This window comes from Carica papaya, chromosome 2, assembly GCF_054855325.1.
Source record: "Carica papaya isolate Zhongbai chromosome 2, ASM5485532v1, whole genome shotgun sequence".
NCBI lineage: Eukaryota > Viridiplantae > Streptophyta > Magnoliopsida > Brassicales > Caricaceae > Carica > Carica papaya.
The window spans coordinates 26,999,891-27,023,959 of record NC_142310.1 but is presented as its reverse complement, the minus strand read 5'-3'; the positions used below and the strand labels follow the sequence as shown (position 1 = coordinate 27,023,959).

General features: G+C 32.5%; 3 protein-coding genes across 5 annotated transcripts; 1 reads left to right on the top strand and 2 right to left on the bottom strand.

Annotated features, from left to right (window-relative positions):
* Positions 1-340: 340 nt before the first annotated feature.
* Positions 341-3,045, top strand: LOC148268928 (O-fucosyltransferase family protein). 2 transcript variants are annotated; one of them, XM_088213777.1, is made up of 2 exons: positions 341-828; positions 1,228-3,045. In XM_088213777.1, exon 2 carries the CDS (start codon positions 1,450-1,452, stop codon positions 2,797-2,799), a length of 1,350 nt encoding a protein of 449 aa, XP_088069903.1. In that variant the 5' UTR covers positions 341-828; positions 1,228-1,449; the 3' UTR covers positions 2,800-3,045. The 2 variants fall into 2 exon arrangements, with proteins under 2 accessions (XP_088069903.1, XP_088069904.1); XM_088213778.1 differs by lacking the exon at positions 341-828 and adding an exon at positions 847-1,037.
* A 769-nt stretch (positions 3,046-3,814) lies between these two features.
* On the bottom strand, positions 3,815-8,759 carry LOC110808766 (RING/U-box superfamily protein). 2 transcript variants are annotated; one of them, XM_088213775.1, is made up of 4 exons: positions 8,554-8,759; positions 7,494-8,079; positions 6,128-6,888; positions 3,815-4,542 (listed from the first exon to the last, which is right to left on the bottom strand). In XM_088213775.1, the coding sequence occupies exons 2-4, from the start codon at positions 7,914-7,916 to the stop codon at positions 4,161-4,163; spliced, it is 1,566 nt and encodes a 521-aa protein (XP_088069901.1). In that variant the 5' UTR covers positions 7,917-8,079; positions 8,554-8,759; the 3' UTR covers positions 3,815-4,160. The 2 variants fall into 2 exon arrangements, with proteins under 2 accessions (XP_088069901.1, XP_088069902.1); XM_088213776.1 differs by having other exon boundaries at positions 7,494-8,005.
* Positions 8,760-18,156: 9,397 nt separating this feature from the next.
* On the bottom strand, positions 18,157-20,836 carry LOC110808743 (fe(2+) transport protein 1-like). The gene is made up of 3 exons (XM_022034341.2): positions 20,106-20,836; positions 18,683-18,832; positions 18,157-18,598 (listed from the first exon to the last, which is right to left on the bottom strand). Exons 1-3 carry the CDS (start codon positions 20,751-20,753, stop codon positions 18,293-18,295), a joined length of 1,104 nt encoding a protein of 367 aa, XP_021890033.2. The 5' UTR covers positions 20,754-20,836; the 3' UTR covers positions 18,157-18,292.
* Positions 20,837-24,069: the final 3,233 nt, after the last annotated feature.

Here is a 24,069-nt window from a genome sequence, read left to right as displayed (position 1 = left end):
AACACTCTTTTAAATTTTCTCTTCATATGCAGAAAATATATAAATAACAAACATATTTAATTTAAATTTAATATTATTTTTATTCAAATTTTATTACATTTATAATTTTCAATTTACATAAATGTAAAAAATACATATCAAAATCAAAATATATAAATTTTCTGTGCATCAGTGCACAGTAGAAGGACACGTGTACAGTGGGCCCCATCTTGTCATTGGTAATATACTAAAAATTTGTCGTACTTGAAGCTCGTCTTTGAGGGCAAGAAAAAACATTTGTCCTGCTCCACTTTTATAATTCACACACAGAAAATTAATTATAAATAAAAAAAAACATATATAAATATGAAACAGAGGGCCATCATTCTGCTGCGGATGAAATCAGATTGTACTTTCGCTTCCTTTGCAGAGACGAATAAAAGGGAAATTATCCGCGGTGTACAATCCCCACTCCTCTCTGACCCTTTTAACCAATCATCACTACACTTGCTTCTTGCGCCACCATTTTCGTTTCTTTCTTTTCCTGGATTTTCTTTTTGGTTATGTTTTGATTTTTGGAGTTGTTGTTGATTCTTTTTTTTTTTTTTTGGTTAAATATTATTCGACCAGTGTTTGTTTTCTATAATTGTTGGTTTCTTCTTGGCTGTCATGATGGCGATGGTATGGTTTGCTTTTGGTTCACGGGATTTGAGGGTTTCTTTTCTCTGTATTCCTTTCCGTGCGTGAATCTCTCCCCGCTTTTCCTTTTCTGGGCTTTGCTCAGCCTTCAGATTCCTTTTATCATAACTCGATTTGGGTGCTTGTTGGATTCAATTCCAATTTTAAAAGGTGAGCTCCTTGCAATTCCTTATCATGCTCTGTTTTCTTTTCAGTCTCTGTTTTTAGTTCTTCTTTCTCGTAGCTCTTTGTACTATTTGTTGGTTCCTTCAATGTATCTGGGCTTAGAAGGAATCAGCTTTAATGGTTTTTTATATAATACGTAAAGGGTTTAATGGGTACCACGATTTTCTACCGTATTCGGTTGAATTGCCATCTAGGTTAGATTGTCCTTTTTCCTTTCATTACCTTATATATGTAGTTTTATAATTTGTTTTAAGCTCCATGCTTAAATCTTACTAGTATACTTTCTGCCAGACGCGAAGCTTGTGAAGTAAACGACCCTGTAACTTCCGTACTTTTATCTTGTTTGACTTTGATTCTGATGAGAATTTCTCTTCTTGCATGCAGATTAACTCAGGGATAACGAATCTTTAGATCGAATGTGCTGCTTGTTTTGATAGTCTCCTATCCGGTATAGATTTAGTTAAGAAGGAGCGTCATATTTCCTAGCTCAGGGTAGTTATAGTTCAGGTATCTGCTAATTTCCTTCTTGAATCAGATTCCCTTTGAATTTTCCTGCAAAGATGGTGGATACAAGAGAAGAATAAATTTTCTGGTTGTGAATCTCAAATGGAATTCGCCTCAAATTTTAAGTACTCGCGATTCTTTGGCTGCTTCTTGAAGTCTGTAACATGCAAATGTCTTGGTTTGGTTTTTGCTGCTCTGGTTTTTAGAACAGTATTACTTGCTTCATTTTCTGGGTTCAGTGGGTTCAGTGGAACAGAATGGAGCGGCATTGGAATAATTCATAGCAATTCTCTGTGGTCGAATTCTGGTGATGGGGTTCGGATAGATAAATTTTTGGAGGTTCCACAAATCGTGTGGGGACTAAACAATCAGAAAATAGCTTTTGCAAGAGCATGTCTGACAGCAAGAATGCTGAACAGAACCCTTTTGATGCCAAGCCTAAGTGCTTCACTGTTTTATAAGGAAGTTGAGCGATTGCAGCCCATTTCTTTTGACAAGGTTTTTCAGTTTGAAAGGTTTAACTCCCTTTGTAAGGGGTTTGTCCGTCTGGGCCATTACTCAGACCTGAAGAATGTAAGTGGGGTATTTGATCTTCACAAGGGAAGTGGAAGGAGGTGGACAGTCGAAAAAGATTTGGAACAACTGAAGCAAGCAACCAGAGCCCCAACTGAGGGGTATGAGGTCATTCGAATTGTTGGAAAAAATCCGTTTCTGTGGCATGATCATTGGCCTGTTAAGGATTATGCGAAAGTATTCGAGTGTATGGCTGTAGTGAAAGAAATAGCCGAAGAGGCAAATAAAGTCATATCCAGGATTAGAGAGATTGGAAGAGAGGCAAGAAGCAAACATGTTGCTGCTCAAAATGATGTTGATTCGGAGGAGTCTTTGCTGCAGCCTCCACCTTATGTTGCAGTTCACTTGAGAATAGAGATAGACTGGATGATTCATTGTAAGAAGTTAGAGCAAAGATCAAACATGAGCGAAATTTGTAGCAGCAAGGAGGAGATTATGAGAAGAGTGAACAACATTGGTGGCCTGAGAACTCCAACTGTGGTTTATCTTGCTGTTGCTGACAGTCTCCTTGAAGATTCTTCTATATTGACTGGTTGGGAACATGGATTACTTCCTTTTGAGAAGAAGAAACTGGGTGTTGATGGAATTTACAAAAGGTACCCCTATCTCATTCAGTCGGCAATAGATTACGAAGTATGTTTAAGGGCAGACATTTTTGTTGGAAACAGTTTTTCTACATTCTCTAGCCTTGTGGTTCTGGAGAGAACACAAAAGCTGATCAGTATGGGCGTCACAAGCTCCTGCAATTCGGACGTGAAGTGGGCTTCTTATGCGTATAACATACACGGGGAATCAAATGGTGCTCAAAGATGGATGAGTAACATGTCTGATTCGAGCCTGAAAGCAATTAGCTATGGTTCTAATGTTATCTCCTGTTGAAAGGGTGGTGATATGCAGTTTGATGCACTATTTCCAGCAGTTTTAGTAAAGCCTGTTTGATCCCGTTGAGAATGGCTTCGGAATTTATCTTGTAAAGAAAATCAAGGATGGAGGCGAATGTTGAAAAAGTAGTAGAATACCTGCCCGAATAGTTAACAGTTGTTTAGGATTTTGTGGGTGTTATTATTGACCGAATTTCATTCATTTGTTTGATTTCAATCAAAATTTTGATCATGATTAATGGAATGCATGCTTGGCGTACAAGTAAGAAAAAAGAAAGAATGACTGGATTCTAATAATTGTATCTTGTAAAATGGTTAAGAGAAGAGAGGAGGGAATCTGGAGGCAGATCAGAATTTGGATCAACACTTGCTTTAATAAGAAGAACAGCAACAGTAAGTAAGTTAGTAATCATATAATTAAGAGATGATTTACTGTTTGATTATTCGAATACTTAACAATTTGTTCTTTCTAAATTAAAATAAATTTATGGTCTAAAGTTGATGCATGATTATAAATCTCATTCTAAATGTGATAAATTCCGCGTGGATTTTGGTCAGACCACATTACATATTAATCAAATATGATTTATCTTATGAGTATTTTTAACACCAAAACTCATCCTTGTCTGGTTTTAGTAACCAAGAACCAAATGCATCAGTTTGTAAATCTATAATTAAAATAACTGTAAATACATTAAATTATATAAATGTCTATTCAGAATTTATGTATATATATATATATATACACATATATTTATGAACACCAAATAAGAATAACCCTCCCTCAATTCCTCCTCTCTTCTCAGCTTTATAAAAATGTTTATTTTAGGATGAAAAAGATTTCTGAATCCAAACAACCACTACAACCTAAACAACATAAAAATTTTCCACCTTCCTCCTAGCAAAAGCACAAAATTACACACAACAAGCAATTAAGGGGGGAAAAACATTATAAAGAACGAAAAAGGAAATACATACAAAAATTGAGAGAGAGAGAGAGAGAGAGAGAGAGAGAGACCTGGAAACTAAACAGATTTCTTTCATTAACATGTTGTTTCAATTCAGTGATATTCAAAGTACTTTTATCTTTTTCCTTTTTTACTTTCAAGAAGAAAGCAATTACAATACACATATGCTTCATTTTTCCATCTTATGCAAGGACCTTGGGAGTCAGAAAGAAAGCAAATTAAGTGTGTCATAAGATGGCTACCTTCAGCAATATGCCCAAGTATTAAAAAAAAAAAAAGAAAAAAAAAAACTTGGCAGATAGAGCGAGAGACTCCCTTGTAAAGCTTATCGGGCCAGCTAAGCCTTTTATTATTCCCCAATTTTGGAATATAACACTTGAGAAGTATAACTTCACTGCATATAATCATCATAGTAGTTGTCACTTATCACAGACACAAACCTCTCCAGCCATGGAAGCTGGCGAAGGTCTTTCATCGCATCTACATAGGAGTCTGTACAGCGGGGCGGAGATTGATAGGGGTGATGGTCGCTCAGACTGAAACCTCCAGCCAGGAACCTTTGAATAAGTTGCAGCTGTGATCTCTCTTGGTCTGAGTAGGCATCCATGATCATTGGTAGTGAATTGAAAGTCTCCCATGCCCACTGTTCTGATTCTTGGACAGAATGATTCACCAAGTCTTCAGAATTGTCTTCATCCCAGAAGGCACACTGACAGGTCTGCGGGCCCTCCCTGTACTCTGCACCGCAGGAATAACAGAATTCATGCCCGCACCTGAAAAGTAGACACGGGAGCCCAAGCATCATTAGTATTTTGTACCTCCGTAATTTCTAACAAAGTAAAGTTTGAAGAAAACCAGTTAATCAATCTGAGTAGGTGTGCATGTGCACAGATCATAAAATTCTCTCCTAGAACCTATATAGGCTGATATGTCAAAGGAAAGCTCTACTTTATGCAATAAACTCAATGTTTCTTTTACAGATTGTCTTCACACACAGAACAGAGCCATAAAAGAAATCTATGTGCATCAATGAAGCAAACATTAGAGTAGGAATTATGTTCTAAACAAAATAAACAAGAACAAATCGAAGGCATAATACATTTGCCTTGAAGAACGCAAGCCAATTCTTAGTTCCAAACCTGATCACATAAGCAGGTAAATCCAATTCTTGAAAACAACCCAGCAAAAGAAAACTAAAGACGTATGATTTCCTATCAGTCTTCTCTCTTCCTTTTGCAATTCTTGTTTGCACAAGTGGGTGGGGTTACCAGAATGGTGTAGAACAAATAGGGTTTGTTTGTCTAATTATGAATTTGAGGATAAAAACATAAACATCACACAAAGAGTTTCTTAGACATCACATCTAACAAATCTTAAACATCACATTTAAAAGTTTGATTACATCACACAACCATAAAACTAAAAAACTCTCAAAATACATTATTGAATACTTGAATACTCCAACATATGAAATTACAAGCTATTTATAATAATCTCTAAGTAATCTTTCTTAAGTAGAATTAAAATAAGAAATAGTAAACTAATAGAATTAGGAATAATTAATCTTAATAAGAATAAGAAATTGATACTAATAATATTAGAATTAAATCTTAATACAAATAGAAAAGTACTAATGAGAATAAAATCCTAAATTACTAAAATTATAATTATACTCCTAAATAATATAAAATAGCCTTGTAAATAGCATAAAAATTTTACATTTAATATAACTAAAATTTTATAATTTATTTAAGAAATCTAGTGCTAGCCTATTTTGCATCGTAGAGGGTAGTCAGTTTCTTCCTGAGCCGCACTAGTAACTTAGCAGCCTGTTCAAGCATTAGAATTCAGAGCTGCAGCAAAATTGGCACAGATGGCCATAAAAGAAGTTTTAACCCACAACTGATAGTATATAACAGCAGCCACCTTCTAAGGATTTACTTTATTTATGAATTTACTTCTTTACGATTTAATTTATGTTTTCCTAAGTTATTTATGATTTCCTAAGCAGTATTAGCATCTATATTTTTGGAAATTCTTAAGATTAATCCTTTCTGAAAATGTTGCTTAGAAAGCACCAAAAATAACTTTATAATCTCACTTTTGAGAGCAATTCCATTATTCAATAAAATTACTCTTGAGAATTTTCTCAACATCTTATTTGGGTGATGCAATCAACTTCTTAAATGAGATGCTTAAGAACCCTTTCTTAAATTTGTTGTCTGAGAAACCTCATGTGTAGAAATGTTTTCCCAAGTTTATTATAAGCTTCTAAGTAGGCAAATCACTCATGACTTGTCCTCAATCAACAACATTCTTATTACTAAAGAAATATTTAGAAAGAAAGATATATCTTACCGACAAGTCATATGGTAGCAACCTTGGGTCAGTTCAATCATCCTTCGGCATTGCTGACAACGCTTCCACCTTTTATTCTGTGCCAAACGATGCAAGGTAATGTCTGAGGCATCTCTTTCCTCAAGAGGCAGGTTCTGGTACTCTTCGCAGCTCATTGCCGAATGCCAAGGCACCTCACATTCCACACAGATAAACCTCTGACAAACTGGGCACTCAACACAACTATTTCCGGACATACTTGATGAACTTGCACTTGGAGACAAACATTCCTGAGAATCAAGCAAGGCAGAACAATTTGGATAGGGGCAGTACATTTTATCTGAGTGAAAAATATTTGCTTCTGCAAGTGCTCTTTCCAAAGACTCGTAGGACGTAAGTGGAAGGAAAGATTTGCATTCAGTGGTTGAGATAAAATACTTGCATTTCAACTGAGGGCATCGGATGGGGACTTGAGATGACTGAACCTTTCCATCTACATAGGTTCTCATGCAATGTGAACAGAACTTGTGGGAACATTTCATTTTAATCATCATCAGTGCTGGCTTGTCCTCACAGCAGATGGAACAACTTTCAACAGACTTATCTCCCTCGGAAGGAGAAGAGACAACTCCAATTGCTACTTGGGCTAATTCAAGTGGTCTTTCAAGATCCTCTCTTGGAACTAAATCTAGAAAAAAAGCATCTAGACTATCTGTCTGTTCAATGATCCTTTGCCTCAGAGCAATTAAAAGCGGGGTCTCAAGTTTGTCCTCATGCATAATCTGCCACTAAGTTATGTCACTAGAACATAGTTGAAAGTAGCCTATGAAAAAGTATGCATTGTTAACTCAAAATAAATTGTTTTACAATTAAATCCTATGATATCTATCCTCCATTAATTGCTTGTAAACAACCATTCAATGTTTTTCACTCCTCAAGCGAACAAGTCTAAAGCGATTAAAAACTGTGTATTCTACCTTTTTTGCTGTTAAAACCAGCTACAAAAACATAACATGCAGAAATAAATGCTTTCTTAAGTCTTTTTACCAGAATTAAATACATTAAATGGCTATTAAAACACAAATATCATAGATCCAGCTAAGGTTAAAGACAAATATAAGAAAATTTCCTAAACATAAAATCCTACCAAACTTGAAAGTTCTCAAATAAGCTTATCTGCAAAAAATGATCAAAATGAAGGGCAGAATTAGTTGTTAAAAAAGCCTTCAGAAATATTATTTGAAGATAAAACAAGATACTAGACAAGAGTGATTGAAGTCAGTGATTGTTAGGCCACATATTTAGTATCATATTAACCATATGATATTGGACATTCCATATCAAAATTACAGAATAGAAATATATGAATCTCGAAAGATGGACTCACCTGATCATAAAGCAGCTCAGAGTCAGTGAAAGCATATACACGATTGATATTATTTTGAATGGCCTCTGCAAGACCGTCCATCAAGGCCAAATAATCAGCCACAGATTCCTCAACATAAAAACCAAGCTTTTTCTGCACCTGAATGAGAGGAATATTGGGTGATCTCTCCATCACCACTCCAATTCCGGAATACCCAGAACCAGCATCCCCCGCCTCAGCTATTGATATCCCCTTGAAAAACATCTTCACTGAAAATTCATCAAGATCTTCCTTTGATTCTTCAGTCTTCCCCAATTCTTCAGTCTCCTTCCACACCTCTTCATCCTCACAACAGCTTCGGAACTCTTCCTCATCTTCCTCTAATCTCAATTCTCTGACTGAATTTACATGAGACCCATGAGAAAGACTCTCTTGGTCCTCCATATTCAAAGCCAATTTCTCCCAACCCCACCGCAGTCAGGAGCAATATAATGCTTTAATACGCAGTCAAAATCTAACCGCCACTAGTCAATCTGAAATGCCGTAAACATCCAAATGAAAAGATTCTCTTGGTTCCTATATAATTCAATGCAATACAATCCAAATCCTGAAAAAATACAAGCGCATATATTTAACATCAGGAAGAGATCTTTTTCCACTCCAATTAAATTCCAGAGTCTTTCACAAAATATCCATCATCACATGAACTAAAATCTACGAATTCTTAGACCCAAACCATCAAATTAAGATCACGACAAATTAAGACCAACCCAAACAAGGGAAAAAAAAAGATATAGGAAATGAACATAATAACTCTCCCCAAAAAAACAAGAAAAGAAAAAAGGAAAACATAATCGAAATAGAGTCAATCTAATACCCAAACTGACTAAGATCGTAAATCCAAAACGAAAACGCAAATCTAAATAGATTGACGATAAAAATATAGAAGAGGGGGAATAAGTTAAAGGGCGACAAGTGAAGGTTCCATACTAAGGGAGAAAAGATAAAAGATATGAAGAGGGAATTTAGGGAGTAAATGGAGAGAAGGTGTGTTAGGGAAAAAGCATATAAAAACCCTAACCTGACAACTGCCTCCTTGTGCCCCCCTCTTCTTCCCAGCCTTGTCTTCTCTTTTCTCTGAGAAAATGCTTTTTCTTTTACTTGGTAAAAGATTAAGATATTGAAACAGAAGGGGAGAGAGAGAGAGAGAGAGTATTTGGCGTTTTAATGGCGTAAGGGAAAAGTAAAGTCGTCCGACATGGCATTCTCGCTTGACATGGATAGAAACACAGTTTTTGGAGGATGAGTTAAGGAGTCTTTTGCAATTCACAAGATTCTCATATTATCATCACATAATATTAATTTTATAATAAAACAATTTTTACATGATAAAATGATTTTTTTCAAGCAAATTGTTAATAAGAAAAGGAAATTAATTTAGTGGGTAAAAGGGTGAAATACTTGCAATCAACTCTTTTTTTCAAAGTGCCCACTTTTTCAAGATTCTTCCAACATTAAATTCATGCTAATAATTATTACACCCATGTTTGACTTGTTACCTCACTGCATGATGAGAGAGGGATCAAAGAAACAAAACAAGGAGAAATAAGTTTACTCTTAGGTGAAAGAATATAACTTTTATTCTATTTTTTAAAGTATATATAAAATTTCTTGTACTATAACTATTTCACTCCCCTTAAAAGCAAGAAAATACATATGAAGGTAAATGTGCTAATTGTTTATTGTAAAGGTTACTCCTTTTTTTTAAAAAAAAAAAAAATGGAGTCATTCTCATATTCACCCTTTTTCTTTTTATGTTACATTTAAAAAAAAAATTAAAAGCTTAAGTACGATAAGTCTCTAATAGAAAGTTTGATTGTAAGTGAGACTAAGTTTGTATTTGTTAAAGGGTGTTAGTTGTTGGATAATATATAGAATGCATCTAAGGTGGTCAATCTAATGAAATAGAGGAGATAAGACTTTTCTTTTCAAAATAGACTTTAAAAAGGTATATGATTCAGTGAATTACAACTCCTTGGATGTGGTGATGGAAAAAATAAACTTAATGCTAAACTTAGAGAATGGGTTAGGCGATGTGTCTCGAAGGTTAATTGATCACCAACTAACAGTTTACAATGAAAAAGGGATTAAGGTAGGGAGACCCTTATGTCCTTTGTTGTTTAACCTGGTGGCCAAGTGTTTTTCGAGGGTTATGGAGAAGACAAGGGAGTTATAGAGGATTAGAGGGATTATCTTGGGGAATCTAGGGCTTATAATCAATATCATGTAACATATGGTGGTGGGTACGTAGCATTCATGGGTATGATAAGATAACATATTTCCTTGAAGAGAAAATCTATATAAGTATATGGTGTTCTTAAAAAGGGATCATTAGAAATAGCCTAGAGGTTTATAGACAAAGTGTGAGGGATAGGGGTCGTTTTAGGATTTGTATTGGTGATAGGAAAAGAATTAATTTTGAAATGACGTATGGGTCAGTGAAAAATACTTGAAGAAAAAGTTTCTCATATTTTTTTATATTTTCATGAAAAGACTTTAGGTGGTTAAGGATTTCGACTATTAAAAAAAATAATAAGTGGATATGGATAGGGCATATTTAATGAAATCTAAGTGATTAAGTATTAAGCAAAATGCAGGGGGTAGGAGTGTTCGTGCTTCAGAGAGCTCAACATAGAACTCTGAACGCACTCACAAAATAAAAGTAATTGAATGGTAGCTTCTAAAAGGGTAAGTTTTAGTGGTAGATTATTTGCATAAGTGTTGAGTTAAGCTAAAGGTCGCCAATAAATGTGTCTTATGTGAATATGAGTTAGATTCGATAGATCATGTGTTTCTATATTGTGAATGAATTTAGAAAATGGGGCTAATTGTACGGTTAATGGGGTATTGCATGGGTTTATTCTATGTTAGTTAATTGATGTTTAATGGGAGACCAAGGTTATGGGGGTAAGAAATGGAGGGAGTGTGTGGGAGATTTATTGTTTTGTGTGGGTGTGGTGAGGAATGAGAGAATTTCTAGGTAGAAGTCTATGGGGATGAAAGAGTTTATAGATATTATCATAATGAGACCAGCATGGTGGTTAAAGGTAAGTGTTCCCACCTTTGAACCACTTTTAGTTAGTACCATTTTCACTTTTGTCTTTAAGTTGTTTATGTCCTTAAGAATGGTTACTGTGAATTTAGCTTCCATGTGGTCTTATCCATCATCGAGGACATGAAAATTTAATGCTGATGGGTCATCATTGGACAAATCTAGCATGATTGGAGTTAATGGTGTGCTATGGGATTAGACTGGTAATATTCATTATTTTTTCCCAAGTTGTGTCATAGTGAATTAGTTGTGATTGAGGAAATGATAGTTATATTATGTAATAATAGTACAAAGGAAGTGAAGAACTTCTTAATAGAAAATGATTCCCTTGTGATTGTTTAATGGGTGAGAAATGATAAAGCTCTATGGCATTTTAATAATGTTGACAATTTTATTATGGATGTGAAACAGAGGTTGAGATATGTGAACTTTATTAATATTAATCGGAAGAGGAATTTATTAGCAAATAGTCTTGCGAAAATGAATGTTAATCGAGAGGACTTTTATGTTGGTTATAGTTCTGTGCTTTTTTTTTTTGTTTGCCACGTCGAATCTTGATACTATGGACCAAGACTATCTTGTATAAGAATTGTTCAAAAATCTCATACGGTGTGAGTGTGGATTGGTTTCTAACGTGTGTTTCATTATTTTGCATGTATTAATTTCTTAACTAGTAACATGTGCTTTATTGGTAATGGAGTTTAAAGTTATTTAGGTTGTGTGGATAGGATTGTTTTATATTAGGTCTTTAGAAGATTATTTATTTTGTCGGAAATTGATTCTTTTAACTGTTTAATTTATTCTTTTTATTTTTTTTTTGTTTTTAAGAATATTTATCTAATTATTAACCAGATCGATGATTAAATTATGCGTGTCTTGTAACTACTTTCCTTTCATGTTTATTCTAGTGTGCAGGCCCTTGATGGTTAATGGTTATTGTTGACGAAAAGTAGTGTGTTAATTTTCTTTATTTGGTTATAATTATTTGTCTGGCTCTTTTTCTTTTTGGATACCTTGAATTATCATCGCATACGTGTGGGACAAAGGTATTTTGTGGGGTTTTATTGTGCTTGTTTCTTTAATGTGATGCCTTCCTCATTACTAGCTTAAATGGGTCATGGATGGTCTCTAGGTAGCTTTTGCTAAAAGGTTCTCTTGCCCTTTGGGTTGGAGTGTTTTACGTTTGGTATTTGTGTATGCAAAACAATTGAGATTTTTTTTTGGTCATAATGTATTTTTCTGGTGTTTTGGTAATTTATCTTCTTTGTAATTATGGTTATATATTAATATAATTGTATTAAATCATTTATTTTATTAATCATTTTTGTGGTCGTGTTATCAGCAGTCATAGTTTTATATGACTTTTTAATTTAAGATTAAAACCTTGTTTAAGAAATCTAGGCACGCGTTGACATGTATGTAATAGAAGAAAAAATGATACCGTTTTAGCTTTTTCAGTTCGTCCAAACCCAATATTTTTAGTAATTAATTTATATTTACTCATTTTTAATTTATAATTATCTTCTTCATGGAAGAGAGCAATTATATTTAAATAAATATTGTTTTTTCAATCATAAATGTTGCTTATTTTAGTGAATTATAATTGGCTGTTTGGCATTCGCGGCCTTGTTTATGCATGAAAGATTCCTGACATATATAAATAAATAAATAATTAATTAATTCATATAAGTATAGGAATGACTTTCATGTATCAAAATACACTAATGTTTCTCAATATTACGTAACTCACATTGCCTCTAATTTCCTCTGCGGAGTATGCAATTCAAGTTGAGAATGTTAATGACAGTTCTAATTTTAATGTTTAATGTTTAATGATTAATAACACAAGATTTGTACAAATATGAAAACGCATTTAATTAAAAGTATAACATATTCAATTGCATTTAATGAAGAACCTTTAATGGTTGTACGGTCTCTAAAATTTGCTGCTACTACCTTACCATCTTGTAGTTTTATTTTTTATTTTTTAAATTATATATTCTTTAATTTATAAAAATTAAATGAAGCAAGATTGAGATATGATTTTTTTTTTTATATTATAAATAATGATTTAATTAGGGTTGATGGGACATGCACACTTGTCGTGCTAAGTTTTAATCATATGGTATGCCATGTTACAAGAGGAATGTTAATGGTATTAAGGTGCAATTATGAAAAGTCATTAATTGAATATGCGTAATTAAATAGGATTGGATACGTTAGGCCTTTGATTGAAACATAAAAAATGTTTTAACTCTTGGATATAAAGTTTAGTCAATGTCTAATTATTAATCTTGAAGTAAGTAAAATTGTAATATATTACATATTAATTTGTTCAAATAAAATTATACACGAAATTATTGGTACATTAGGTATGAGAAGGTAAGGTTCCTCACCTTATCCTACCTAATGTTGGTTTTTTTTTTTTTTTTTTTTTTTTTTTTTAAGTAAAGAAATTTTTTAATACTAATATTTTAATGTATAATATTAACTACGTGACGCTTTTATTATTTATATTAATATTGTCACCATCTTGCTTTTTTTCCTCTCTACTTATATTACCATCACCATTGATATTATTATTGTTCCTATTGTTACTTTATTGACAGTTCTTATCACTTATGTTATTATTATTATTGTCACTATTAGTAATTAATATATTAAGTTTAAATAAAGTTTCAGTCAACTTAAATTAAATTTAGTTTTATATTTTATATTAATGATTTATATGCATATTAAAATGAAAAGTTATATCCACTCATCAGATAAGATTTTAGAATACTCAAATCAACTGTAACTATATTAAATTCAAAATATGTATTAAGACTAAATAATTTTAAATGTAAATTAAATAAAAAATAAATATATAAAATAATAAGATTATATATTTTATACATTATTAGTATAATTTAAATATATATATCTATATAATGCATATAGGTCTTGTTTGGATTTGGTAATTGAATATTAAACATGAACTCAAGCTTGATTCTCTTGAAATCTAAATCATCCATGAACTTGATATGATGACCTAAGGATGAGAAATCAAGAGAGTGGCTCATTGGTCAACCCAAACTTGCTTAATACATGTTGACCTAGTCAAAACCTTTAAAGCAATCAACAGTTCAAGCTTAGCATGCCTATAAATGTGGCAAGCTTGAACAATGTTACTCAAGTCGAACAACTCAATTTGAGCAAGTTTTGGCTTGTCTATATATGGCATAACGTTAATATGAATTTAAGCCTAAACATGACATGATTTAAAAAAGAAAATTAAAGATAAAACTTTGTTAATAAAGTAAATAGTAAAAAAAAAAAGAAGAAATATTCGGTTTAGTTCTGGAATTATGATTAATATTACATTTTAGTCATAAATATTTTATTTTAAATTAGTATTCGAGCTTTTAATTTTCTTTTAAATTGTAAATAACTTCTAGATTTAGGATACGAAAAACTAAATTTATAAAGACCCGAAACTTTCAGAAAATGAATATATATTGTATTTGTAAAAGAAAAGCGGAAACAATTCACAATTTATGGTTTACATTCCTTACATAATAAATCAGAATACCTAATAAAATTATGTGAATGTCTCTTTAAAGAAATTCAAATAACATAATAAATAATTAAAATAAAACATAACTAAAAATCCTATAGGGTTAACCTCCAATGGGCAACTCTGATGGAATTTGGGAGGCAACTTTTATTCACAACCTTCTTACTGTTCAGGATCTGGATCTTGATCTTCCTGATCTGAAATGGTTAAATAATAAGAATGAGTTACATTAGCCCAGTAAGAATATCACACTTAACACCGATACGGAAAATCAAAGGTTAGTAGAAATTGTCAAACAACCAATTAAGCTATTATTTCTTTTTAAATAAATTCATTTAACTTAAAAATCATTATCCCATCTTATAAGGTAATAATCGGATGATACTTATTTAAATCATGTAAACTCAAATTAAGAAAAATAACTTAATTTTATTAATCATAAAAGAATCGTAGAAGCATTAGATGACTTAAATGTAAAACATAAACACATGTACGAGACTTTAAATTTTCTTACTTACATTACTAAATAAAAGTACGAAACAATAACTTTAATATCAGAGTCTAACTTCAGAAATTTCCTCCGTATCACCACTCACTCTGCAGCGGTACCTTAAGTATCTGGATGGTGATAGATGTAAGATAAAATATCTCAATAAGCGATATTATGAAATCACAATATATTATTTCTTAACACACAACAAAACATATATCATATAATCTTTTCAAAATAGATACGGAACAGAAGATGAAAACATAAATTAGAAAATAGATTCAAATTGTATACTTCATCATTATTATAAAGGATCAATCAATTACCATACGTTATGTATAGGCACAGATACTTATCGCTAGTTCTCCATGTACCCAAACATAGAACGACATACATGAATACCTTGAAACATTGCTACTTTCTAAACACAGAACGGTTAAGGCACACAGATTAAACTATTTTTCCACACAACTGAACATGAAATAGTTATATATGGTAAACACTTATCACTTCGCCAATACACCCAGATATAGAATAGTTATGTACGACTAGATTGAAGCACTTATCCTCACATGAGTTTTTAAAATCGATCTATAAAAACAATAACCCGAATAACATTTATATTTCGCACTTAAAGGAATAATAGTAATAAACTTATCTTCTAACCTGCTTATGAGTATCTCTAGGGATTCATAGGGATATCCCCTTACGCGTGAACCTAATATATAATTATTAATCAACCAGTCGTTCTCATACCTCGTATGGTAATGGATGTCAAAGATACCAATACTTCGATATCTCGTCTAGTATGAGAGTGATCTATACCTCTCAACCCCTTCCGGTATTGGACTTCTCAACTCCGTTCGACTGAGTTAACGTCCACAATAAGTTTTTCACATGCACAAGGTTCGTACACCTATACTCATGATACTTGATAAGCCATTTAGCATACATATTCACATCATTCACTAGCCACCAATTACACGCAACTAACTTATTCTATTTTTACAGAACAATAGAGTGATAATTATATAAGCAGTATAAATTAATAGATTAACAATTCAGAGAGACATAATTAAATATTTATTGCAAACAAATCAACGGATGAGGACAACACGACGGTAGATAAACTAAATAAACGAGAAAGTAATTAAAATCAATAAATTAAAATATACAATGTAACAATAAGCATTTTAGGCAGTATAGGAGAGAATAAACAACAAAGCTAAGACAAATATACACTAACTGGTTCCGTCTCCACTGGTGACCTGTAATTAATTTTTAAGATTTTTTAATTTTTTTAAAAATACACCATTATTAATTATTAAATTTTAATTTATCATAATGGGGAAAAGGGTAAGAAATTCTTACCCTAGATCATTGTTCGAAATACTGTTCTTTTCACTGCACATTCTAACAGTTCTAGAGTTTCTTGAATTTTTTCTGTGAAAATAAAAAAAACGCGTCATGTATCGAAAAATATCCTAAAAAGGCCAAATTAGGTGTTTTTGAAATTTTTCAGCTGGTTTAGGCTTTCGGCATGATAGCGCTGCCGGTTCCGCCGCCCGCCATGGCAGTTCCTCTTGGCCTAGCCATTTTTAGTCGGTTTAGGCCGATTTTTCATGAAAACCTTGGAAAAATAAGGTTTGGGAGCCTTTGTTGGCTGAAAAAGAAGAAAACCGAGATCCTACTAATGGAGGAGTCTCTCGGTGCGACGGCCCCTTCGTTCTTCCGTTGCGGTTGGAGTTTTTTTTTACTAACCTGCACCAGAAAACAATGAGGAATACGATGGTAAAAAAATCGAGAAAAACGAAAAACGGGAAGGGAGTCATCGGAGAGGTTTTCGGATTGCAATTGGGACAGCTCGGTTGAGCTTCATTCGCATTTTCTGGCTCGCACATTGTTCTTTTTGCTCCAATATGGGTATGGGGAGGTTCGAAATTCAATTCCGAGCGAAAGAAAATTTTTTTTACCTTTTTCGACGTCGGTGGTGGTTCTGGTCCGGTGACGATAGTGTCCCTCTAATGGGTGAGCTTCCCTCTGGCTGTCTTTCTTCTTCTTATCTGGCCAGGGGTGTTGGCTAGGGTTTTGGGAGCCGACTGAAGAGAGGTTTAAATACTAATCTTGATCCTAATCGTTCATTCGCATTGATGTGGAGCAATAAGGACTGTCTGATTCGAAGCCTGTTTATGTCGATCTGTGTGCAAATCTGGATTGTCCATCACGATCAAATTCAGCCGTCTGATCGCGTTTGAAAAAAAAGAGATCTGAGTCGTCCGTGCGTACGGGATGCGATCTGTACCGTTGGATCTCCTAGGCACATGGATCGCTCGCGTGGCTCCCATGTGGAACCGGTGCCAGTGTGTCTGCCACACGGCGCATTCTGACTCGTCATTGCTGCTGACGTGGTCGTTCCACGTGACCTGTATTTTTCCTATTTGAGATTTGACCCCCTGTTTTAAATTTTTTTTTTCAAATGCACCCCTCTTTATTCATAGTTTGATCATATTTTTTAAAATAAATTTTAATTTCATCCCAAATCCATATTTCTCGAAAATTAACAAAGATTAAAAAAATTAAATTGTTTTTATTTATTATTTTGTACAATATTAAATTATTCCGAATCAAATTTTTGGTACTGATTGTTACCAGACATATTGTATCTTATTTGGAATACCTTATTTGCTCTATAAAAACAGGCCCTAAAATAGGTAGTCAAATAGCTGTCCATTGTCTTCCTCCTCATCATCCTGCATCTCTCTTTCTTTAATATCTCTTTATTCCAAAAATCTGCAAAGAGAACTTACACGTGGGACCAAATTGGTAAGGCCACCATTGGAGAGAAGCGTCATGGGGGGAAAGAGAGAGCTTATGAAGAAACTATGTTTCACCACTAAGAATGGAAAAAGAGAAATGGTGAAGTGTATTCAAGGATGTGTATTTGTGCTTAGAGGGTTCCCAAGTTGCATGGAGAAAAAGATTGAAGGGATGGAAAATGGTATGGGACAAGTGGAAGTGAAAATGGGAAAAGTAAACACTTTCTGGAATTTCTTCTTCAAAAAGTTTGGTCATGAAAAATCTCCAATAACACAAGTGGAAATGTTTTTGGCCAACAACATTCTTGATAAATGTTAGCCTTTCGAAATAAAATTAAAATTTTAGAGACTAATTTATAAATATATATATATATATATTTAGTACCACATATAATATTTTTCAAAAATTAAGTTAGATATTTGACACAAAATCAATAAATTAATGGTAAAACTATTTAAAATAATAAAAAATTAAATGATTAAAAATAATAATAAATGAATTTAAAAAAATGTGGCCCCTGGGCCGAATTAAACCCAACTCAAACTACCCATCAGGCTTTGCACTAGTATCTAAAACTAGAACAAATTAGGAATTTATAGCAACGCTTTTTTATATTGAGATTCAGACAAGAGTATGATATATATATATATATATACGTAAACATAATAGAGCATTCTTATATTTATGTATATGTAAATCTGAGATTGCATTAAGAAACAGGGGAACACCTGTACGATTCATTAACAAAAAACAAAAAGCTACTCGACATTGTTGTACATTGTTGATCAACGAAGAAAATTTAGAACAAAACAAGGAAATTTATTTGAGTTTCTGGGAGTAATTAATTAAGCCCATTTAGCCATGAGAGACATGCCACCAGCACCCAACAAAACGGCAGCATATGATTTGATTTGAAGCTTAATACTTCTCTGCAACTTAGGACCCATGAAATCCGCGGCAAGAAGGTCGACGAGGGCCATGTAGACGAGAAGTCCGGCGGAGCAGGCGTTTAACAGACCCACCGTTATAAGTGATCTCGGACTATTTTCTTTATACATCGTTGACAAAGCCATCCCCAAAGCTATGCCAAACGGCGTCGTAACCGAGAAGAAAAATACCATTATAAGTCTCTTCAACAGCTTGTACTCCGCCTATACATACACAATACTAATTACTTTTTTGTTTCTTCCTAATTAATATAGTTTTTTTATTTAGATTTAAAGAAAGAATTGAACCTGGAGAATGCAGCCACCAAGACCCATGCCTTCAAACATTTGATGGAAACAGAGAGCAGCTACCAGACCTTTAATGGTGCATACGTTGTTTGAAGCTCCCAGTGAAAGTCCGATCACCACTGAGTGTACCACTATACCCAGCTCCAGTACCTAAGCAAGTATGATTAATCTAAGTAATTAATATTTTTTAAATATAATTACTACAAATAAATATTTAATTAATTTACTCTACATATCCGTGTTTTTAAAATTCAACCAATCCCGAAAACGACATCGTTTTTAAACAATAATTATATCTTATCTTCAAAACCAAATGAAAAATACATTTTCATTTTTAAATTCATATTTCACATAACAGTTGACTATCTTTCAGTTTAACATTTATGATAATAAAAATAATAATAATAATAATTAGATGAACGTTTAAACTAAATCAAATCGCAAAAGAAAACAAAATTTCCAATATATATATGTACCATCGTTATCCTTATAATCAAGCTTGACCGCCAACACCTACATATATATATATATAGTGTATATATTGTTGTTCATGAATTATATATATATATATATATATGTGTGTGTGTGTATGTACTTCTTAGAAATAATTACTTTTACTTATTGTTAAGATATAAAGAAATTATAGATGTACTTGTGCCGTGCATGACCAACACAATAATAATTCTGTGCCAGAAAATATTTCTATATTCTACTACCAACTAAGTGGGAGTTTGACTTAGACACGTTTAGAACTTAATCTTTGTTAACTCCAGATTACGTTATTTTAATCATAAATTAGTAAGCTATGTTATTATATAATTTAATAAAAATTAAATGATAATCAAAATGTTTCACATTAATTTAAACTATATATTTAAGTTTAAAAGTAAAATATCTTTTCTGATCCTAAAATGATCCCAAAAAAGTAATTATGATCTTTATTAATCTCTTTTTTATTAAAAAAATCTAAAATCATATTTTTAACTATTATAATTATTTTAATTAAGAAAATTTAATTATTAAAAAATATTTATTTAATTCAAAAACATATATACTAACTAAGATTTAGTCACCAAAATTAGAACAATTAAAAACTTTGAACCCATAAAGAAGAATAGCTGGTTTATTTAGTTTTTTTAATTAGATCAGTTAAAAATAAAAAAATCGACTAAAATTTTTAGTTTTCTTTTAAAAATAATAATTATATATACATATCTAAACATTTAATTATATATTTAATAATTTTAATTAATATGTTTGTAAATATTTACAATAAATAATAAATTTTATTAATTTATTTTGGTTTATTTGCGGCTGATCTAGTTTCCATAGTTATGTATGTTTTGACCGGATATGTGGGTCTTTATAAATAGCATATATGTGTATATCAGGAAAACCAACATTGACGAAGAAAGATACTTACCATGGCAATAACGCGGTAACGCAGCAATTCTTTAGAACCAACACTAATTTCATCGCCCTTGGGCCCATGATTGTGACCGTGAGAATGCCCAAAACCAGCTGCCGCCATCTCCACATCACCCCTGTTCACACCCTCGCCGCCGTCGCTATTCCCCTCCGGCAGGATTTCAGTACTGTTCTTCTTGCTATAAAAGCTGGTGGCCATGGAATCAATCATCAGCGTCACAATCGCCGATAACATCGCCACGAACCCAGTAAACGGAAATTTGTGCCAGGGATTCTCCGGCAAGCAAGGCGACCATAACATATCGAAAGAATCCGGCAACACATGCATGAACCCGGTGGCTAGAATGATGCCGGCGGCGAAACTTTTGACGATGATGAAGAGGTTTCGGTTAGGGCTGAGTGCCGGAATTGAGCGGCTGAAGAGGGGGGCGCAGACGCCGATCACGCTGGTAACAAGGATGGAGAAGATAGCGATTATTTTTAGGGTTTGAGCTCTGTCCTTGTCGATGCAGGAGTCGTTGGCTTCTTCTTGACATTCTGGGTTAGTGGGATCTGAAAGAGCTCCGGGTGTGAAAATGGAGATGAGGACGAAGAAGACGAAAAGTGTTTTGAAGAGGAGTGAAGTGGTGGAAATTGCCGCCATCGACGATGACTTTAGTCTTCGTCGTCGTCGTCGTTGGTGGGAGTTATGTACGGTGTTGATGATTGTTGAAGTTGATAACAAGAGAAAGCTCTTTATATAGAGAATTGTTGACGTTACATTATGGTTTTAAATGATGATTTGATTATTCTCTATCTTTGACAAAACCAATAAGAAAATAAAAAAAATATATTTCTTAAGGTAGAAATTAGTATGGTTATATTTCTTTCACTTTCATTTTGAATAAAAAGAAATGGTTAGTCCATTATTTGCGTAATTATTTAAATTAAATATATATTTTTTTTTATATTTAGACATTGATTGTATTACTGGATGTATTTTTTTATAAAAATTTATTATATTATTATTAACTTATAAATTAATTATTTAATTGTACAAATTTTTATTAAAAAATTATGTGTATAATTATAGACTAATTGAAAAATCGATTATTAAACCATGAAAATAAAAAGTAAACGGGAGGAGATAAGACTTGCAAATCTCCACGCTTCATGCCGCGATTGTTTTTGTTTTTCTAAGAAGATAATGATTAATCTTCCTCTTAAAAATTAAATTAATTAATTATTATTTTTTAATTTCTAAGGAATGAGATGATGCAAAATAGGCAAATTATCTGCGGCCTGAGTCGTTGACTGTCTCAGCTCGTGGCTACATGTGTTTGAGCTTTGGTTGTATGAGGTCGTTTCGTATATTATTCTATGCACCCAGAATGCCACGTGTCCTCCTTTGAACTTTTCCAACTACATTTTTTTTTTTTTTTTAAGGTTTTTGCGGCATGAGGAGTGCCAGTGTTTATTATTTATAACATAAAAGCCTGTGGGAAATTCGTGTCTACATTCGTTTGTGGTTCATGTGGCTCCTGTTTTCTTGAATTAGTACTACTACTAATTATGTTAATATCATTAAAATTAAACTCAGATAATTAAGTTTTATTAATATAAAAATTAAATTATATTAATACAAAGAGGAAAACTTCAAATAAAGTTATGAACAATTAATTTCATTAATTTCCCAATAAATTTAAGAATCAAATGATCAAGTTATTGAATTATTTTTTAATTTTCCCCCTCTATATATCAAAAGAGAATCATACAAGCTAAAGTACATTTTATAAGCTATTGGTTCTTTTTTTTTTTTTTTTTTTTTATTATTAATTAAAATACTATATTAAATATTATAGTCATATATAAGAAAAAGAAGTAGACAAGTAATTATGGAGGGTGCAATTTACCCTTATATCTTGATTTTGTTTTCTCTTTTAATTCTCTTATTTATTTATTCTTTAATATTTTGATTTTTTTCCTCTTTAATGTCCTCATTTTCTTTTCCTCTAAGGTCCCTTTGGATAACTTTCAAAATAATTTATTAATGTATGATATTATATGATAAATACATAGTATAGAAATGTCAAAATTATATAATGTTTGAAAAGATTGTGTATTAATGTATGATAATAGTATCTATTTTTGTTTCCTATGATAGTATGATATAGTTATATATTTTATCAAATTATCTATTTTTTCTATACTTTATTGTATATAATAATAAATAAATAAATAAAAAAGAAAAGATAAAATATATATAATTATATATGTATATATATAATTAAATATATTATATATCTGTATATATAAAGGTCTAGAATCTTAAAGAAAATTAATTTATAATTTAAATGTGGAACCGATTAATAAAGTTAGTGTTTACATTCTTTACACAATAATTTAAAATACTCAATAAGGTTACGAGAATATTCATTCTAAAAGATAAACATTAATTAAAAAAATGCAAAGAAGACGAACGAATACAAAAGTACCATAGAACAACTTTCACTAGCACTTGAAGGGAGTCCGGACGGTGAACTATTGACAACCTTCTTACTAGTCGAGATCTAGATCTCGATCCCCTTGATCTGAAATGATTAATGAAAAAGTGAACTATACTGATTCAGAAAGAATATCACACTAATCACAGATACAAAAAACTGAAGATTGGTCAAAATCAGAAAAACAACTAATGAAACATTTACTTTATTTGAATACCTTTAAACTTGAAAACGTTTGTTTGATATTTACTGTAACGAGTTTTCCAAAAAAAAAGTAATGAATGCCCACTTCCATTCCACTTTTCACTTTTATGCATGAGAGAATAAGAGAATAACTTTTATTTCTTATCTGCGGACTGGTACCCCTGGGGGTCAATAGGGATGTCCCCCCTACTCGTGAACCCAATATAAAATTTTATAATTAACCGATCATCCCCATACCCCATCCAGTAATGGGCGCCAAACATTTCATCGTTTCGATTTTCCGTCCGGTATAAGGATAAACTATATCTCCCAAACTTTTCTGGTAAGGGACTTCCCAACTCCATCCGACTAAGGTAATATTTACGGTAGGGTTTTCTATGTACCGGGTCCGTCCAATCTTTTCGTGGCTAACTAGTAAGTCCTTCACATATAGATTTTCATCAACAACAAGAAACAAATGCATACCAATATCTCATATCACATTTACAAATCAATTAAACTACATTCATACTAACGGTATATAATCAAAATAACCAGATAAGTTGATAAAACTATTGAACTATAAATTAAGAACTTGTACGATATGAAAATTAAGCAAGTAGGATAGTAGAGAAAAATAAATAAGAAATCAAGATAATTATGAACTAACTGATTCTTACTTCACTAGTAATCTGTAATTATTTTTAGATTTTTTAAATTTTTCATAAAAATACGAAATTATACACTGTTAAACCTCAACTAATCGTAACAGAGAATAAGGTGAATGATCTTTATCCGGATCGATATTTTGAGCCATCGAGCTATCTACTACGCCCCCTAACGGATACTGGGTTTTCTGAATTATTTTTGTACAATCCAAAACACTCGTCAAATATCTAAAAATACCCTAAAAATTCAAAATAAGTTTCTAAAACTCTTTTCGGCCAATTTTGTGGTTATGGCACAGCAGCACCATCTTGTTTCAACATCGGCTCTATTGTCCACGGTGGCAGTTCACATCAAATTGGATGGTTTTGGCCAATTTTACACGTATCCCTACAGAAAAATTTGTTAGGAGTGCCCCGGTATGCTAGAAAATCACAAAAATTGAACCTACCAGCGGGGGGGAGAACCTTCGGGTGCGGCAGCTCTGTCAGTCCTCCTTCTCGGTTCAAATTCTTTCTTCGGCTAAGCTATACAGAAAAAGATTGTGAATACAATAACCAAAAAATCACATCAAACGAAAAGCGAGAAGGGGTTCATCAGAGGGATTTAATATTAACCTATGCTCCT

Excerpts from the sequence above, each read along its gene's own strand:
- LOC110808743 (XM_022034341.2), bottom strand. The coding sequence starts at position 20,753 with ATGGCGGCAATTTCCACCACTTCACTCCTCTTCAAAACACTTTTCGTC. Across the intron at positions 18,833-20,105 it reads GTTACCGCGTTATTGCCATG|GTACTGGAGCTGGGTATAGT; the intron begins GTAAGTATCTTT and ends ATACTTGCTTAG. Across the intron at positions 18,599-18,682 it reads TTGGTGGCTGCATTCTCCAG|GCGGAGTACAAGCTGTTGAA; the intron begins GTTCAATTCTTT and ends GTGTATGTATAG.
- LOC110808766 (XM_088213775.1), bottom strand. The coding sequence starts at position 7,916 with ATGGAGGACCAAGAGAGTCTTTCTCATGGGTCTCATGTAAATTCAGTC. Across the intron at positions 6,889-7,493 it reads CTGAGCTGCTTTATGATCAG|ATTATGCATGAGGACAAACT; the intron begins GTGAGTCCATCT and ends ACTTAGTGGCAG. Across the intron at positions 4,543-6,127 it reads TGCTACCATATGACTTGTCG|GTGCGGGCATGAATTCTGTT; the intron begins GTAAGATATATC and ends TCTACTTTTCAG.
- LOC148268928 (XM_088213777.1), top strand. The coding sequence starts at position 1,450 with ATGGAATTCGCCTCAAATTTTAAGTACTCGCGATTCTTTGGCTGCTTC.